The 19850-nt window shown below is 41.8% G+C and overlaps 1 protein-coding gene across 12 annotated transcripts in view; it reads right to left on the bottom strand.

Moving 5' to 3' along the window:
* Positions 1–11986, bottom strand: part of hspg2 (heparan sulfate proteoglycan 2) — a 95710-nt gene extending 83724 nt beyond the window's left edge. For 5 of the 12 annotated variants that reach the window (XM_040037940.1, XM_040037941.1, XM_040037944.1 and 2 more), the window contains exon 1: positions 11502–11985. In XM_040037940.1, the coding sequence (XP_039893874.1) occupies positions 11502–11570 (69 nt within the window). In that variant the 5' untranslated portion in view covers positions 11571–11985. Of the gene's footprint in view, positions 1–11501 lie in introns of all 12 variants that reach the window. The other 7 variants (XM_040037936.1, XM_040037938.1, XM_040037943.1 and 4 more) reach the window with 4 other exon arrangements.
* Positions 11987–19850: the final 7864 nt, after the last annotated feature.

The raw sequence follows: 19850 nt of genomic DNA, 5'->3' as shown, positions 1-19850 counted from the left end.
AACCTAAGTGGCATGTTGTCAGTGTTCTGGTGGGATGAGAAAAACTCATTAATCACTAAGTTTAACTTCTTAATTCTTCTTTTGGAGAAAAGTCAACTTTTGAGGCTCTTTTATAGATGTAACTGATGAAAAGGAAAAGGGTGGAGTGCCCAATCCGGGTCAGGGACGAGTTCTTGCCCCAAATGGAAGAGTTTAAATCTTGTTCACGAGTTACGGGAGAAGGCAGCGGGAGATTGACAGACGGATTGGTGCTGCGGCTGCAGTGATGTCTGGATTGGTGAAGAGAGAGCTAAGTGTAAAAGCGAAGCTCTCAATTTAGCAGTCAATCTATGTCCCTACCCTCACCTATGGTCACGAGCTGTGGGTAGTGACCGAAAGAACTCCCTTAGAGATAGGGTGAGAAATTCGACCATCTGAGAGGGGCTCAGAGTAGAGCCAGAGGTGGTTCGAGCATCTGACAAGGATGCCTCATGGAACCTCCTGGGTGAGGTGTTCCGGGCATGTCCCCTGGGAGTAGGGCCCCAGGGCAGACCCAGGACACGCTGGATAGATTATATCTCTCGGTTGGCCTTGGAACACCTTGGTGTCCCCCTGGACAAACTGGATGAGGTGGCTGGGGAGAGGGAGGTCTGGGCTTCTCTGCTTGGGCTGCTGTCCCCACGACCCGGCCCCGGATAAGTGGAAGAAGATGGATGGATGGTAACTGATGATTCCTGATTCCTGATACTGCAATTAAAAGTATTCACAAAGATCAAAATACCAACCCAGATGGATGTCACTTGCGTCTAAAAAGACTTTGGATGTAAATGACTATTTTTTCTGGTCCTTTTTAAAATGTCCTAGAGACTGAGCATGGCTAATGCCTGACATTACATTTTTGAGTGGTAAAACCTATGATTCATGCAGCGCATTTAAAGTGCCGACCAGGTTTAAACATTAGTACCAACGCTTTGTGCTAACAAAAGTAGTGTGCAATGAAATATACAACTTTTTTGTTTCTTTTCATTTTTTGTAACGTTACTGGATCATTGACCTGACAGTCAGACAGCAGAGTTCTACATCAGGACTTTTTTAATGGTTAAATGACAATTGTTATGTAGATTTAATCTATAGATCACTTGGGTATGAGATATTACAAGAATATTACAACGGGTGCAACAACAATGCTGAGCCACTGCACCCAGAGGGCATTGGGCACCTAATCCTCGCCTGCCTGGTCAGTTCATTCCAGTAAACAAATAGGAACGAAATAACAACTCCACTCTCGTTCTACTGTTATCACTCTCAAATTTTGTTTTCCATTATCCCTGCACTGGGAAAGCACAGTTGAATCAACAGACTGAGGTTAGCCATGTGCCCGCAGGCAAGACTGACGTCTGTGCCAGAAAATCTGACTGCAGTCTGGTGTTTGGGCCAAATCTTATTCCCTGTGTGCCCCCATCTCCACCCCTTCTACCCATGACAGGGTCATAACAGAGTCTCAGCAGGTGGAGCCTGGTGGGAAAGACAGAGGCTCTTCATCATGACACAGTTTAAAGAACATCCTCAATGTGTTCACAGTCCACATAAATCACTCAAGCCCTTAGTTCAGGGAAAGAACCATTTAATTACCCCCCTTAAAGGAATAATTGCCTGACTTGGCTTGAGATGCTGCCTGCATGACGAAGAACAAAAAAGTGAGGCCTTTACCATATCTGATGTTTATAGAAAGAACATCAAGGGCAACCGAGATTTTTAATTTAGATTAAAAAATCCAATACGTTCACCTCTTGGGTTCATGAAAAGAGATCAAGAAAAATATCTAAAATTGACCTATAAGTGTAAAATCAAATTATGTGCACAGATTTTTTTTTTTAAGTGACACTCAACAGCTGCCCTTCCTGCAACTCAGTCTTTATTGGTGTGGTATTGCAAAGGCACAGTCGGTGGTCACCAGCTACTTGCTGGTCTTAACTGAACATGGGCTGACTCATTCATCCACTATGTCAGAAATTAACAGTGGGCTGGGTTTTTTAATGTGTTTTTTTCTGCATATCCTCTGACTATGCCATCTCTGACTGAGAGGCTGTAACAGTCCGAAGTAAATAAACAAACTTTTTAAGCTGACTATTTATTTAGATGTGCTCTCCTCCCACGGACTCAACAGATGGTTTGGTGGAGAGAAGATTATATACAACCACTTTGGCTTAAAACCACAAACATTTCCTTGCCCTACCAACTGTGTTACAAGGCCAACCTCCAGTTTGAATAAGCCTGCCAGGTACACACTGTCGAGCCTCAGGGCACATGATAGATGCTTAGCTACTTTAGTCAGCATGGTTGTTAAGCAGACTTTCTCATATTTGGGCGTGTGTGTGTCGGGGAGGGGGGGGGGTGTTAGTTGGCAATACACCACAAGAAAAAAGATAAAATCTAAAAGGTTTTTCTCAGCTTCTTTTAGAGGGTGATCTGGAACAACTTCAAGAGAAATGTACTTCAAAATAATTAGAGGGCTCAGTGGTGATAGCTTCCAGCAAGAAGCTGTGATTTTAATCTAGTGAAACTCTCCGCCACCTAAAGGTCTGACATTATTTGCTATCAATACTATGATTTTCACTGCTACATGTATTTACATACAGATGAGTGTATAATGTAAGGCTATTACACTAACGATCATGTCTCATCATGTTAACATCGCTTGCTGGAACTGGGACCATTTGGTTATTTATTATCAGTTCAGCCACATGTCTGGTTAATAATTGTCCTGTTACCTACAATAGCTACCAAGTGTTAAATTCCTTTATATAGCTTTTGGCCACTTGGGGATATGCTCATTGGCAGTGGTTTCACAGTCAGATCTCTCATCACATCTGGATTTACAAACCAAGATGGTGACAATGAAAATGCACATCTCGGGGATTAAAACAGGTCTTCAAAAACCTTAACCGATTCTATTAAATGCATTAAAGTTTTCATTCTTACAGTACTTTTGATATTCATTATTATTATTATATTTGCAATTACAGTGGTCCCTCACTATAACGCAGTTCACCTTTCGCGGCCTCGCTGTTTCACGGATTTTTCTGTGTGCAATTTTGCATGCCTTTTTTTTTTTTTCTTTACAGCGCATTGTGTTCTGCATCATGATTGGCTGTAGACCATAGTCAATCTCCTCCGTGCCGCGTCCCCTGTACAGCACAGAACGTGTTCAGCTTCTTAAATTTACATAAATCTTCGATCGCTAGCAGTGTGACTCTGAAGTGCTGGACTGTATGTTTGTAAGTTTTCTCCCCAACAAACACAACAATGTCGATGAAATGTTTTGCACCGTCAAAGGCACCTGCGGTAGCACCCAAAAGGCAGAGGAAGATGCTAACCATCGCACAAAAAGTTGGATTTCTGGACATGCTAAAAGAAGGTGGAAGTTACCATATTTTTTGGATTATAAGGCACATTAAGCGAAACAAAACAGTCAGCCTTTACTCAACTCATTCTTCTTGCTTCCTCTACTTCCATACTGTTGATTCATTAATGTTGAATTCTCTCACAGCTGCTCTATTCCCATGTTCTGGACCTGAAAACAGGGTTTGAGCTTTGGTTTCATTCTATAATACTGGACATATTTTTCCACAAAGGTTTGAACGTTGAGGGTGTTTAAACAAGAGAGAAACGTGTGAGCCTTAAAACAGTTATAATAGTTGTAAAAAATAAAGTTTGCCACTTCCTGGAGTTCACCCATCACGGGTTATTTCCTGTGATAAATGAGGGACCACTGTATAATAAATGTGGTTATAATAAACAATGAATATGCGGTTAGGGTGTATTATTTTCTCAACTCTGGTTTGTAGAAATTTGTAGAAATATATATAGCTTTTACATTTATTTAACCTGAGATCAGGTCATAGTCTCTGTGAGCGATTTTCACGTTTCATTAAGAATAGTGTATGTGCATATGTAAGCATGTCTATCAATGTCTTTTTCCATTACAGCAGAGTTTGGCTTACAGTGGGGATAACACATCTTCAAAAGCTGCAAACCTGAAAGGAAAATATTTTCACCCAAGCAGTGCTACTCAGTTAAAACATGCTGTGATGGAAATTCAAAAGTCATATACAAGCTGAGAGAGAAGGAATAAAAACAACAAGTGCTTGTGCTGGTTGTAATTAGATCCAGGGGAATTCATTAATCCTTAGTTCCCGCCTGTTATGTGCCAAGTTATAAAAACTAATAAGACCTTCAGTACAGCTTTGCAACTAGAAGCTGTGACCAGCCAAGAGACACTACAAGTGAAGTCAGTTTCATTGTGCAAGAAATAAAAACTTGTGAAATGTGCCTCTGTGTCTTCAATGCATGATAAAAAGGTTCAAAGAGGAGAGACGCTGGAGATGCAGAAATCCAGGACAATGTCAAAGACTTCAAATTGTGGGGATTTTTAGCTATAAATTAAAAAACGGATTTATATGGTAACTAACACACACACACACACACACAGAGGTACATCTGTGCACACGACAGCCTGGGTAAACTTTGCTTCAGAGGAAGCGGGGTCCTCTTGTTCTGTAGACAATTCATGCTTTTATTTCCGAAACAGGATGGTGACTCAGCAAGGGACAAAACTTTCAGACCATCACAAGCCATTGCACTAAAACAATGGAGCGCTGGAAACCACTTAACTACAGACCCATTTGTTTTCAGAAAGCTCTGAAAATATCTCATTATGGACCAAATTGTCCTGTCCAAATTGCCTTCCTTGTTCTTGCAGTAAAAGGTGTGCAATAGGAGGATAGAAATGACTTCTTTATAGCAAATCTGATTTACTGTAAATGTTCATTCGCCACTGCAAGGTGAAAGGATTTGGAGATTTGAACAATGCATGCTATAAGTGAGTGAGCAGTAAGAATAAAAGACATGCAGTAAAAAAAAAAAAAAAAAGTAAGAAAGCTCCCCTGAGAACAAGAGTTTCTCCTTGTGTGAGCATGTGTTTGTATCAGGCAAAAGAGTTGTTATGTCTTATGGGATAACAGCTGACGTGATAACACACACCAAACTGGTCCTCTCCTGTCTCTGTAGATTTATTGTGGGGCACAGCTGAGGCCTAGTACACCAGAACTCAATTCTTCTGTAAAACCAGATGTAATGTTGTCATAGTGTTAGAAAATATAGAAAATATTGCAGAAAAAATATCGTTTAGATATCGTATTGTCACATAGATTTTCCATTGCTTACAATTTTCAGCATTTTCTGCAGCACACACAGCAGAGGATCACTGCCGATCATAGTTGGAGGTGCTGAACCATGCATTGTCAAGACAATAAAATATTGCTAGAAAGTTAAAGAAACATAAATATAATTACAATAAATAGTTTGCATATGTACATCTATTTAAAAAATCCAGCAACTGATTTTTTGTTCCTTGAAACCTGGTATCTGTCCAAAAAATCCATTATCAGTTATTATCAAACTTTAGCAGCAGCGGCTTGAAGAGAAGTGCTGCATGCAAGAGGTATCAGTTTTACCCAGAGATATCTGAATCGGCTTGTTTTTGCAGGCATATGATTTAGTCGCAAGTTTGTGGTTGAAATAATCCCCTGTGTTTATTCAATCACTAATCTCTGTATAACTGATGTCAAAAACAGCTGACTTTTAATATTTCATGCAATAATGACAGATATAAATGTCTTAGATAAATTGGAACACCTGATGTCATACTGAAAGACTGAGGCTAGACCTTTAATTATGACTCAAAAGTTTATCTTCATCAGTTATTGCTCATAAAATAAAAGCAACACAGGACCAGCAATGTTCTTGCTTTGCATGTGATGTGTTTTAATAAGATAATTATTTCCTTCTAAAAATATTTGTTGTGGATCCATCCACCCATCCCACCATGCCCAGAGAGGCCTTCTCTGTAACCACTTCCTCCAGGCCTTCCAGAGGACCACTGAGGGGTTCCCAAACCTGTTGAGAGATGTAATCTCTCCACTGTGTCGTGCATTTGTCAAGGGGCCTCCTCCCGGTAGACACCCAGGAAGCATCCTAATCAGATACCAAACCACCTCAAGTGACTATCTGGCTAGCTCTAGGGGAGAGTCCAGCAACCCTTTGGCGGAAGCTTATTTTCACCGCCTGTATCCTAATTAGCCTGCTAAAAGACAGCAGGGTTGAGTTACTGCCATCAAAAACACACTTGAATTAAATGAAACTTGGCAGAAAGGGGAAGCCAATGTTTGCCCATTATTTACCTTTCAGTGAGTCATTCAAACCCCCAAAGCCGAATTCCACTTGCCGACCTCCCTCTGCGAATATTAAGGGTTTAACAGCAGCTTAGGTGGTGAATTTGCATCTTCTTACAATAAAGTCTTGCAAATGGGGAAGCCTTTTTGTTTCACATGTAGAGACTTGCTGCTGAGTAAGAGGAAGTGAAGCCAAGGTTCTGCAGGTTAGCTCTCAGAGAATGAGAACTCAGAGTTGATAAGACACCACAGGGTTGGACTTTTATAACCATTTAACTGGATGTCAGCTACAAACCGGGCTTTTAAAGAAAAAGGGGTAAAAGGTTGATAACAATCTCTTACCTTTGTTAAGTACCAAAGAAAAAATGCTCTGTTTCCTACACACCAACATGCAATTGATAAAAAGGGCACGGGGTCCCATCAGAGTACTTCTATATGTTGGGAGGGAACAAACAAGACAATGGAGCCCCTTTAACCAAAAAGTGGAAGTGATTTCCCATCACTCCCTCTGAAAAGACAATGGCAGATTCAATAGGGCACAGACTATGGACCACCTTCAAAGGGAGAGTGCAATGCAGTAAAGTTAGCATTTCAATGAATCTGTAATAAGTGCAAGCTTAGGTCCAGCCCACAGAAAAGCCAGTGAAAAGACTGAAGACGACTGTTTGAGATGAGGGAATTGCACAGACTTGTTACCAGTCTATTCCAAACCTTTTGTTTTGCATGTTAGATTTAAGGCTCAGTATTTCCACAGGAGTAATCACTGGCAGTAAAGAACGGCAATTTAAAAAACTTGCTTGTGTCGCAAAAATGAATTAATTCCACAAAAACTGGAGCACAATATCCCCTGGTATTAACTATTCCCCGAACCGAACCAATCGATCTCTTTCTTAAAATTTGAAATGGCAATATCTATCATATTTTGATGCACTTCTTTTTGTACAGACTATGAATGAAGGTGTTAGGATAGCAGGGGGGGAAATGTAATTCGCTGCCCTGAATTACTTTTTGGCCATTACTAATCTTTATTGCTTGTGGTCACAGTGCTGACCTCACCATGAACTCTGCCGGTTTTATTGCACCTGTGGCTCTATAACTCAGGAGTGAAGAGAGATATGTACAATATCAAATGTAGAGTGATCACGCCTTTTAAAGATTCTGGTCAAGGAATCCTTTAAGTACTTGTTACAGTGAAAATTGGGTCAAATCACAGACTTCAGTGTGAGTGTGAAGCAATAGTGTCAGGAATCTTGGTTGCTCAAATATACTTTAGGGAGTAATTAGTCTATCTAAACTTGGGCCTATTTATAAGTGTTCAATGAGGTGTTGAGCAAAAAAGAACACAAAAAAAACAAATGTGATAATAAGAGAAAGGAATGATAACTTATGATACCTTTTAACACTCACGTGTGGAAAGTTTTTGTTTTGTTTTGTTTTTTAAATTAAAATCAGATTTAAATGTAGATTTGCACTTTCCCAGATAGAAGCTTTGCATCAGTCTGACTATGATATATATGTGTGATTTGGTGATTTGAACCAAAGCCATCCGCATGACTTCTTCAGAGGAGGGAACGCAGAACAAGTCTGAGTGTAAAGAGATGACTCTAGCTACAACAAGCAGTAGTCAAAGTACCAGAGTCTCATGTCAGCACATGCACAACGTTGCTGCTGTACCAGCTGAGGTGCAGCTGTGTTTGGATTTGGCTCTTCTGTCCGACATGAAGCGACATTGGGCATGAAAGCACAGCATTCTACAGCCAAGAACCACAGAGTATCATGAAAAGACATTAGTAAGTGTTTGTGTGAAGTTGTGCCCAGAGGATAGGGTGGAATAAAACACCCTTGTAAATTTTATCAACCTAAGGGTTTGAAGCAACTTTTGCAGTATAAATTTGTATTTCAGAACACAAAATATACTTGATACTAACATTTTTAATAAAATACACAAACCAGATTCTAGGAATAACACAATAATAATAACCTACATTTACTGCAAACCAAAGGTTTCAAAAAAGAAAAATCCCAAACAAAGTGGCTAACTTCAGATGTGCGGTGAGATTAACCTGTAGATTGATAAAAGAGTATGCCAAAATTTTCAGCATATTTTAGGTTGTTGTCATCTGTAGATGCCAATAGGAAAAAGCTCCCTCAAAGGGAAATGCTAAACAGAGAGGCGAACATTAAAGCCATGGGAGAAACTTTAAAAAGCATCGCAAACAGGGTGATTTTAAATTGGTAAAAAGTCAATGAAAAACTAAAAGGCTGCAAGCTTTAGACCAGATAGTCAAGACACATCAGATGTAATTTCATTACATAAAAGCAGGTCTACAGGAATGAGTGTTAGGAAGGGATTTTAAGGAATTCACTGATTCTGCAAGACTGATCTCATCAAACAAGGTACAAAGCCAAAGGGTCCTGATAGCAAAATCATAGTTCATGAAATATTTCAGAGTAATTGTAAATGTAAAGGCTGTGATGCATGTCTGTTCAACCTGTAATTATCTATAGACTCGATGAAAACCCTCACAGACGTGTCAGGCCAATGAAAAGGTTATAGCAAAGCAGCATGACTGATTGTGAAGACGAACACGTGAAAAGTTCAGGTAGCAGTGGCTAATGTAGGCTATGAATAAATAATGAGGAACTCTGCTGAACTGTGAAACAGAGCCAGGTTCGGAGTCCTCGCCTCTTGACCTCTATACCGTTCCAAGTCACACTTCGCTGCAGAGTCAACAAATGCCAGCTTCCTGGCCTGCTCTCCATATGTGCCAATGTGCTTGAGGGTGGGGTGGGCCAATTTAGTGCAGTATTGTCCCATCAACCAAGATGGCCTCTCTCCTGGGACTATAATTCAACAATGCAGTGTTTACCAAACCTAGTCTTCAAGCAATTATGTGAATGTGTCCAGGGGGCAGGCTTTCCCTACTGTTCAAACTATGGAGTGGAGTTGGTGTTTGCACTGCTGTGCTTTTCAACTCCCCAGAGTCCTCATTGATTCTGAATGGGAATTAAACACCAGGTAGCTGGATCTGAAATGACAAAGCACCACACAGACAGCCGACCATTTCACCAAGTCTGCATGGCACAAACTGAATACACCATCGAATCAAACTGTCACTGCATAATATTTAGTAGGGGGACGAAGGGGTCGAGTTACACGCAGCAGAAAAAGACAACAATTCAGACCAATGACACACACACACTTCAGACTATGTAGTGATAGCGATCCAAGCTGCCCTTCCCCCGCCGCCCCGAATGAAGTCAAGGAACACTTATGACAGTCTATACTGGGAGAAATTTCAGTACCAAAATTGTCAGTGGTAATGTCACGGTTAGTCTGATGTCATACCCCCAGAAAGCCAAGTGACCTCCCAAGCTTACATATGCTTAAGAAAGACATAATGAAAAAAAAAACAGTCATCATTTGTTTCTTATTAAATATGAAGCTGTGTCGATGTTTGGTTCGCACAATTCTTCACACTTTTACTGCTGCTTGTTCACAGTGGGATATGGGTACTCTTTTTTATTTATTTAATGGATAACTCTCACCCACTGAGTTTTTATTGACTTTGATTGTCTTGAGCTGTTGCGCATGAAGCTGACATTCCAGCACGAAGGAAGGAGGATCTCGTAGTAACACCAGTACGCGCGTGTGCTTAATTGAATCAAGAGACAGTTCGCCTGCTGGAGTTCAAAAGCATAATACCAGAAACAGATGCTGTTTGCGGTTACAGATAATTCAATTATGCTGGTGTTGTTGGCCTAACAGTCAGCCAAGGCTGTGGTAAAAGTGTAGAGGCCATCTCATGTTACCTTTCAGTGACAGAACACAACAGGTGATAATAGCCCTCTGGAGCTGACTTCTATAGATCGATGATATTGAACATACATAACTTATGGTGACACTGAAGACACACGCGATACATGTTCTGCCACTCCAAACGAAAAGCTCAGTGCTCAATAGCATGGCATCACCGGATGTAAAATATATCTTAAAGTCATGAAAACTTCAACACTACAGCTTTTCAAACGTCAAGCGTACCACTGCTCACACACCAAGTCCAGCATGTGAAAGATTTATGTCTGCTGACCTGTGCGACTATGTCCCATCATTCAAAAAGGATTTGGTTTAGATCAAATCAACACAGAGATGTCACAGATATTTCAATCGTGACAGCTCTGTTTATTGGAGGGCATAAAGGTGAGACACCAGACGGGATTTGCAAAGGGTGGGGGCAGTCTATTCTCAGCCGCCCGGTAACGGTCATCCTCTATATGATTCACAGCGCAGACACAGAGGCAAGAAGACAAACAATATCTTAGGCTGCAATATCAGTAATTAATCAAACAAATATATTCAACACTGTGTGGACTGTACACTCATTTGTTAGTTAGTTACCAAGCAAAAATATTTCAACTTCATATTTGTTCCATTCATTTGTTGTTTGCTCTCAATTGGACATAATGAGCAATACCAAGCCAGTTTTACATCCTAAAAACTGGATCGAGTAAATAAATGAACAAATATTCAATAAAGATAACTGCTGGCTGCTGCCTTAAGTGAAAACAGACATAGGTAAGAAATTCTCAGTACAGCACATTTTTGTACCTGCAGTCGCTCTTGAATACACGTCAATGGTAATGTTGAGGTGAATGCATTTCTTTTTCCTTTTGAATAACATTACTGAAAACTCAAGCCATCACCCTCAAGCGACCTGCATCTTTTATTCTCAAGAATTTCAGGCTCTCCAGGACAGAATAAAACACTCAGCCTAAATGTGAGAAGACACAAACTACCAACTACCACAGAATTCTGTTATTTCCGGTTTTTTTAATCATTGTCAAACATTGCATATCTTAGTTATAACAGAAAGCCTAGGCCACGCAAAATGGAGCCTCACAAAGTTTAAGAAGGTTTAGGAGTTGAGTACTCCAGGGAGACTATGAATAGCTTGTTTCTATGGACAAACTTAGCCCGGCTCGGAGCCTCTAGTTTGTCATATTACTTCTAAAAGCATCTTTACAGTTCATGCTGACTGGATTCAGTTATACAGCCCACCTGCATGTGAGCAACCCGTCGCCACACCATTTACCCACAATCAACACTACTATCAACATATGACCTTTTAATAGGATACAAAGACACTGCTTCTTAACCTTAACTTGATTTTGGGGAGTGGAATAAATTGTTTGTATATTTGAGTTATGTAAGCAACTGATAAATAAAGTCGCCAGTGGGGAGTTTAAAAGTAAAATGAAAGCGTAAAGAGAAAGTTTGAGCTCACTTACAGTAAAAAGCTGTGATGTGAGTATGAAAGAGAGGATAAGTCCACAGATCGAAGTGGTCAGAGTGCCCATTTTCCACCGACCCAGCACAGGCTGTAAATGCTGGGGGAAAGGGGGGAATACGAGGGTCCTTCACGCCTCCTGGCCACTGGAACGGTGCACCTATTTCAGACTTTTCTTCTAGAAACCCGACTGCTCCTCTGCGTCCCACGCCCGGTGGGACTTCATCAACAGGTAAAACGGATCCCTTCTCGTGTTTTTTTCTCTTTTTCTTTTCAAAAAGATTACGCAAATAAAAAAGATCGACACTATGGGGCTTCTTCTCCCTTGCACTCCGAAACTTGGGACTTGTGGTGGGTTGAATGCAGCCTTGCAAAGTCAATGGGAAGTCCTGTGCGGAGAGTGCGCTGCCGAAAAGTAAAAGGCGGAATGGAATTCATGGAGTGCTCAAAGAGAGCACAACTAATACCACTGTGGGGAGACGTCACCGACAATAAAGTGTGTGGTGGTGGTGAAGGACGTTTTTTAAGTCTTTACTCGAACAAAAGTAGCAAAGCACCACTGTTCCAATACTTTAGTATCCTGCAAGTAAAAATCCAAAAGTATTCCGGGTAATCTGTAAGAGTGCAGAAATTACTTGATTTCCAAAAGAACGAATTCGGCACAGTGGCTCAGTGACAGGCGTTTATACTGAAGTGGAATTTTGAATGGGTAATTGTAGGACTGATTTGATCAATTGTTGGAAAATTCAGTTAAAATGTAATTTAAAAAAATGAAATTCTAAAGTACATTAAAACTGTTTACTGACCATCTGATTCTTGTTTAAATGAGGACAAGTGTAACAGCGTAGTTAATTATTATTTTATTATAGCACATATGAGTTACTTTTTGTTTATTTTTAAACTAGCTACACATCTGAATTATCCAGAAACAAGTAACAAGTTTCAGGAACAACACCTAACCTAAAGGGATCTGTTATTTGTCTTTACCTACTGGGGGACATGCTAGTGCTTCATAAATATATATATATATATTTAGGAGACGCATTCCTGTAACAAATTCCACTCACTCAATATTTACTGACAACAGTAAAAGCAATGAAGAGTGCCCATCTGTTTGCAGTCAGGACTGGTTCAATTGGTTTGAAAATAAAAGTGTTGCTGCAGAGTTTATGAAAATATGTCGCTTCAGTTCTTGGCAATATATTTGGGCATTTGTTGCCCTCTACTGGAGTTCTAAAGTGCAGCACACCGACTTCCCAGTGCAGAGATACCCCCACAACCATTTAACTGCCTTGCGTTGCTGTGTGCTGTGTCGCTGGAGACACGTCCCAAATATAAGCTTGTTTGTCAGGACTGAAGTCAGTAGCTGTTTGAAGGACTGGATGTCTGCATCCAACCATTTAAAAGAGTGATACTTTATCACTCTGAGGTTTGAGAGGGCAGCTGTTGCCAATTAAAAGCTAAACCCTGAATAGAGACAGTTATGGGCTGCTCCAGTTTGCTCATGAAAATAGACTAAAAGTAGATGAACAAAATGGGCTCATCAAGTTTGGTTGGCATCTAGCGAATTTGACACCTCTGAGCTCCCATCCAGTCGAATCATTTACTGTACAAAAGCAGTCTTCTAAAAAATCAATTCTGTGTCTCATCTTGGAATATCTAAAAGATGTCAAAAGAAAACAAAACAAGGTGTGGAAGGGTAGATACACCAGAGACCTCACAGTAGAGCCAGCAGCGCCTAATCACACGTTTGAGACACATGCAAGGAGGGACAAGGGATTTAAGTTGTTTTATGTTGTCAGAGGTCGCATACCAAAAGTGTTGGGAACACTGCTGAAAGTTATGATAAACTTCCAAACTTTTACTCAGTGAACTCTTTTATTATACTGTAATACCACAAACACCACCATTACATAAACTAAATGCTACACCATAGAGGATAAATAACACCTAAACTGCTGCAGTTATTCCAAGAGCAGGAATTTGTACCAGTGCTCTATAGACCCCTCTAGCCTCTTGGATACAAGAGGGAGCTTATTTCTGGGTCTGACTGGTCTGACTATGAATGTTTATAAGAGGCATCTCACTGACCACAGTGGTGTGATTTAGGGACTACTCCCTTGCTTGCAGTCAGCAGAAAAGTTCTGGAAAAATCATGTGAAAAAGTTAAGTAAAAAATGTCTTAACCCATTATTATAGGCCTCAAAGTCAACTTAACTTTCAACAAACTGTTTAGAATAGTTGTCTGTTTTGTGGCCGTGTTGGAAACGCCAAACGAGTCCTCTGTGAATTCCGAACGTGTGTTGGTGTTCAATAAAGTATACTACTGTTTCAGCAGCATGTTTATGAAGCATAATGCCAGGAGTATATATACGTTGTATGTAATTTCATGCCTTTGAGAGTTTTATTTTGTAGTTGGAGAAGTAAATAACAATGGATAGAAAACTATTCAGAAGTTAAGATCAAGTCTCTCTTTTTTTTTGTGTCCGACCCTTTAAAACCTGTAGCTTAGCAGTGTTGTTTGTTACTATGTATTGTGATATTACTGTAATTGTGATACAGTGAAGCTGGACTGTTCAGCTGCAGATTACAGCTGCCAAAAACCAACAGACCAGCCAGAAAAAATGAAATGATTCCTCTCTCAGCAAGGGTCAACGCCCCTTGGAGCCTGATGCAAATGAAGTTATGCTGAAAGAAGTTGGAGCACACACAGGGGGCTCGTCCCAATCTTTTTCATTTCATCATAATATGTATGTCATATCTTTCCCTGCCCTCTGCTTCGATTGCACCAGATAAGTCCCAAGCAGCGTTTTGTTAAAAAATGCTGTTGGTAAATTAGAAAGATGGGAAATGAGAGTAACTCCAGAGTCACTTTGCAGGTTACAAGTTGATTATCCGCATGTATAAAGCTACATGTCACAAAGACATCAAGACTTTATATAGTAAATATTTTGCTAAGAGAACTCAAGTTCATTTTAAAAATGACAAAATATTAAAAGAAGTAAACAAGCAATAAGTAAAAACACATATTGCAACTCTGATAATCCTACAAAATTACAGTCTGTAGATAGATAGATAGATATTTTTATATTGTCTGTTTTACCCTTTTATTATTTGTTATCTTATGTGCAGCACTTTGTGATTCTGTCTAGAAAGGTGCTATACAAATAAAATTGCATAAAAACACCCAGCACGCCCCTGCGGGCGGTTTATCCTTCAAGCTCGGGTCCTCTACCAGAGGCCTGGGAGCTTGAGGGTCCTGCGCAGTATCTTAGCTGTTCCCAGGACTGCGCTCTTCTGGACAGAGCTCTCCGATGTTATTCCCGGGATCTGCTGGAGCCACTCGCCTAGCTTGGGAGTCACCGCACCTAGTGCTCCGATTACCACGGGGACCACCATTACCTTCATCCTCCACATCCTCTCGAGCTCTTCTCTGAGCCCTTGGTATTTCTCCAGCTTCTCGTGTTCCTTCTTCCTGATATTGCTGTCATTCGGAACCGCTACATCGATCACTACGGCCGTCTTCTTCTGTTTGTCTACCACCACTATGTCCGGTTGGTTAGCCACCACCATCTTGTCCGTCTGTATCTGGAAGTCCCACAGGATCTTAGCTCGGTCATTCTCCACCACCCTTGGGGGCATCTCCCATTTTGACCTCGGGACTTCCAGGTTATACTCGGCACAGATGTTCCTGTACACTATGCCGGCCACCTGGTTATGGCGTTCCATGTATGCCTTGCCTGCTAGCATCTTGCACCCTGCTGTTATGTGCTGGATTGTCTCTGGGGCATCTTTACACAGCCTGCACCTGGGGTCTTGCCTGGTGTGATAGACCCCAGCCTCTATGGCTCTTGTACTCAGAGCTTGTTCTTGTGCTGCCATGATTAGTGCCTCTGTGCTGTCTTTCAGTCCAGCTTTGTCCAGCCACTGGTAGGATTTCTGGATATCAGCCACCTCCTCTATCTGCCGGTGGTACATACCGTGCAGGGGCCTTTCCTTCCATGATGGTTCCTCGTCTCCCTCCTCTTTCTTGGGTTTCTGCTGCCTGAGGTATTCACTGAGCACTCGGTCAGTTGGGGCCATCTTCCCAATGTATTCTTGGATGTTCGTTGTCTCATCCTGGACTGTGGTGCTGACACTCACCAGTCCCCGGCCCCCTTCCTTCCGCTTAGCGTACAGCCTCAGGGTGCTGGACTTGGGGTGAAACCCTCCATGCATGGTATAAGGAGCTTTCTTGTCTTTATGTCAGTGGCTTCTATCTCCTCCTTTGGCCAGCCTATTACCCCAGCAGGGTACCTGATCACGGGCAGGGCGTACGTGTTGATGGCCCGGATCTTGTTCTTACCATTCAGCTGACTCCTCAGGACTTGCCTGACCCTCTGCAGGTACTTGGTGGTTGCAGCCTTTCTAGCGGCCTCTTCATGGTTCCCATTTGCCTGCGGGATCCCCAGGTACTTGTACAGTGGGGCAAAAAAGTATTTAGTCAGCCACCGAATGTGCAAGTTCCCCCACCTAAAATGATGACAGAGGTCAGTAATTTGCACCAGAGGTACACTTCAACTGTGAGAGACAGAATGCGAAAAAAAAAATCCATGAATCCACATGGTAGGATTTGTAAAGAATTTATTTGTAAATCAGGGTGGAAAATAAGTATTTGGTCAATAACAAAAATACAACTCAATACTTTGTAACATAACCTTTGTTGGCAATAACAGAGGTCAAACGTTTACTATAGGTCTTTACCAGGTTTGCACACACAGTAGCTGGTATTTTGGCCCATTCCTCCATGCAGATCTTCTCGAGAGCAGTGATGTTTTGGGGCTGTCGCCGAGCAACACGGACTTTCAACTCCCGCCACAGATTTTCTATGGGGTTGAGGTCTGGAGACTGGCTAGACCACTCCAGGACTTTCAAATGCTTCTTACGGAGCCACTCCTTTGTTGCCCGGGCGGTGTGTTTTGGATCATTGTCATGTTGGAAGACCCAGCCTCGTTTCATCTTCAAAGTTCTCACTGATGGAAGGAGGTTTTGGCTCAAAATCTCACGATACATGGCCCCATTCATTCTGTCCTTAACACGGATCAGTCGTCCTGTCCCCTTGGCAGAAAAACAGCCCCATAGCATGATGTTTCCACCCCCATGCTTCACAGTAGGTATGGTGTTCTTGGGATGCAACTCAGTATTCTTCTTCCTCCAAACACGACGAGTTGAGTTTATACCAAAAAGTTCTACTTTGGTTTCATCTGACCACATGACATTCTCCCAATCCTCTGCTGTATCATCCATGTGCTCTCTGGCAAACTTCAGACGGGCCTGGACATGCACTGGCTTCAGCAGCGGAACACGTCTGGCACTGCGGGATTTGATTCCCTGCCGTTGTAGTGTGTTACTGATGGTGACCTTTGTTACTTTGGTCCCAGCTCTCTGCAGGTCATTCACCAGGTCCCCCCGTGTGGTTCTGGGATCTTTGCTCACCGTTCTCATGATCATTTTGACCCCACGGGATGAGATCTTGCGTGGAGCCCCAGATCGAGGGAGATTATCAGTGGTCTTGTATGTCTTCCATTTTCTGATGATTGCTCCCACAGTTGATTTTTTCACACCAAGCTGCTTGCCTATTGTAGATTCACTCTTCCCAGTCTGGTGCAGGTCTACAATACTTTTCCTGGTGTCCTTCGAAAGCTCTTTGGTCTTGGCCATGGCGGAGTTTGGAGTCTGACTGTTTGAGGCTGTGGACAGGTGTCTTTTATACAGATGATGAGTTCAAACAGGTGCCATTCATACAGGTAACGAGTGGGGGACAGAAAAGCTTCTTACAGAAGACGTTACAGGTCTGTGAGAGCCAGAGATTTTCCTTGTTTGAGGTGACCAAATACTTATTTTCCACCCTAATTTACGAATACATTCTTTACAAATCCTACCATGTGAATTCATGGATTTTTTTTTCACATTCTGTCTCTCACAGTTGAAGTGTACCTCTGGTGCAAATTACTGACCTCTGTCATCATTTTAAGTGGGGGAACTTGCACAATCGGTGGCTGACTAAATACTTTTTTGCCCCACTGTAACTGTCCTCTATGTCTGCAATGTTGCCTTCTGGTAGTTCAATCCCCTCAGTTCTGACTACCTTCCCTCTCTTTGTTACCATCCGACTACACTTCTCCAGTCCGAACGACATTCCAATGTCATTGCTGTATAGCCTGGTAGTGTGGATCAGTGAATCGATGTCTCGTTCACTCTTGGCATACAGCTTGATGTCATCCATGTACAGGAGGTGGCTGACAACTGCTCCATTCCGTAGTCGGTATCCGTAGCCAGTCTTGTTAATGATCTCACTGAGGGGGTTCAGGCCTATGCAGAACAGCAGTGGGGACAGAGCATCTCCTTGGTAGATCCCGCACTTGATGGTGACTTGTGCTATGGGCTTGGAGTTTGCCTCTAGTGTTGTACGCCACGTCCCCATTGAGTTCCTGATGAAGGCTCTTAGGGTCCCATTGATCTTGTACAATTCTAGGCATTCCAGTATCCAGCTGTGGGGCATTGAGTCATAGGCCTTCTTGTAATCAATCCAGGCAGTGCACAGGTTGGTCAGTCTGGTCTTGCAGTCTCGGCTGACTGTTCTGTCTACCAGTAGTTGGTGTTTTGCGCCTCTGGTATTTTTGCCAATTCCTTTCTGTGTCCCGCTCATGTATTGACCCATGTGCCTGTTCATCTTAGCCGATATGATGCCTGACAGGAGCTTCCATGTAGTACTGAGGCAGGTTATTGGTCGGTAGTTGGAGGGGACCGGTCCCTTCTTGGGGTCCTTGGGGATCAGGACCGTCCGACCTTCGGTTAGCCATTCCGGGTGTCTCTCGTTAACTAGCAGCTGGTTCATTTGTGCTGCCAGACGCTCGTGGAGTGCAGTCAGCTTCTTTAGCCAGTAGGCGTGAACCATGTCGGGCCCTGGTGCTGTCCAACTCTTCATACTGGAGACCCTTTCTTGGATATCTGCCACTGTGATGGTTACTGGACCCTGTTCAGGGAGGTCGCTGTGGTCTGCCCTCAGATCCACTAGCCACTGAGCATTGCCGTTATGGGTTGCGTCCTTCTCCCATATGCTCTTCCAGTATTGCTCCGTCTCCAGCCTTGGTGGTGCTGTTCTCTTATTATTATTGTTCCCTTGCCACTGAGAGTACACCTTTGCTGGTTCTGTGGAGAACAGCTGGCATATATATGTATATATGTATATATATATATATATATATATATATATACACACACACACACACGTATATACACATACACTCTTCAGGTCAACAACCACTGGAATATGTTACCATTTTTTTAAATGAAATTATACAGTTTGGCTGATTTTATAGGCACTGTGTCTGTTCTATCATTTTTGTCAACAAAATATGGCCAATAATGTGTTGCCAGACTGAGATTAAAGTTAGCAGTGCTTGAAGAATAACCCATAATCACAACCCATCCAGAGAGGTTGGAGAAAATTATAAACCCATGCAAACATAGGGGAGACAACTACACACAGAAACACCTGGGAGACTGATGAGACAGCAGTATTAATCCCTGTGACACTATGCTGCCCTTCAAGAAAGGGAAAAGATAGGAAATGAAGACGGGTAAAAGAAGAGGAAAAAGAAGGTTGGTTGAAAAAAAATATTGTATTTTTTTTGAGTTATATAAAGGTGTCCAAGGCCTACATTTCAGAAAAAGTACAATTCTCTCTTATAATAGCTGCTGTTATATAATGCTAATAAAATACAGTACTGTGCAAGTCTTGAGTCATCCCTCCTTCTTTCATATTTTGCATCTAAGCCAGACTTTGACATTTTTAAAGTGGTCATTTGCAATAGTTACAATAGACTTCGTGAAGGTCGCGTTCTGTTCAAGGAACTAGATTAGGATGATTTGAGTTTTGTGGCATTTTGAGCCATCCTTCTTGCAGCAGTCATCAGAAGATGTGCACACTGGTGATAAAATGATGGACAGCAACAATAGTCAGGTATGCTGGGCCATTTAAACAATGCTCAGTTGGCACTACAGGGCCCAAAGTGTGCCAGGATGATATTTGTGTTAACACCTGGAGAACACACATTTCAAGCATTAGAAAAAACATGAATTAGTAACCAGTTTTCATATCGTGAATTTTGAAACCATAGACATGTAACATTTTTCTGAAAGGTTGAAATAAAAGCCTTTTAAGAAATGAAATGCTCCTGTCCAGTATATACTGAGTTTGTACAACAGCATAAACAATGCAAGAGTGCCAGGCACTATGACTGGATTGTGATATCAGAAGGAAGAAACTTGTTTTCAGCAGTCAAGGTAAATAAAGACACTTCAAAAA

The sequence above is a fragment of the Simochromis diagramma genome, unplaced genomic scaffold, assembly GCF_900408965.1.
Source record: "Simochromis diagramma unplaced genomic scaffold, fSimDia1.1 OVJJ01000061.1, whole genome shotgun sequence".
In the NCBI taxonomy this organism is placed as follows: Eukaryota; Metazoa; Chordata; class Actinopteri; order Cichliformes; family Cichlidae; genus Simochromis; species Simochromis diagramma.
The sequence above is the reverse complement of the archived record's forward strand: the minus strand, read 5'-3'. Positions and strand labels throughout refer to the sequence as shown.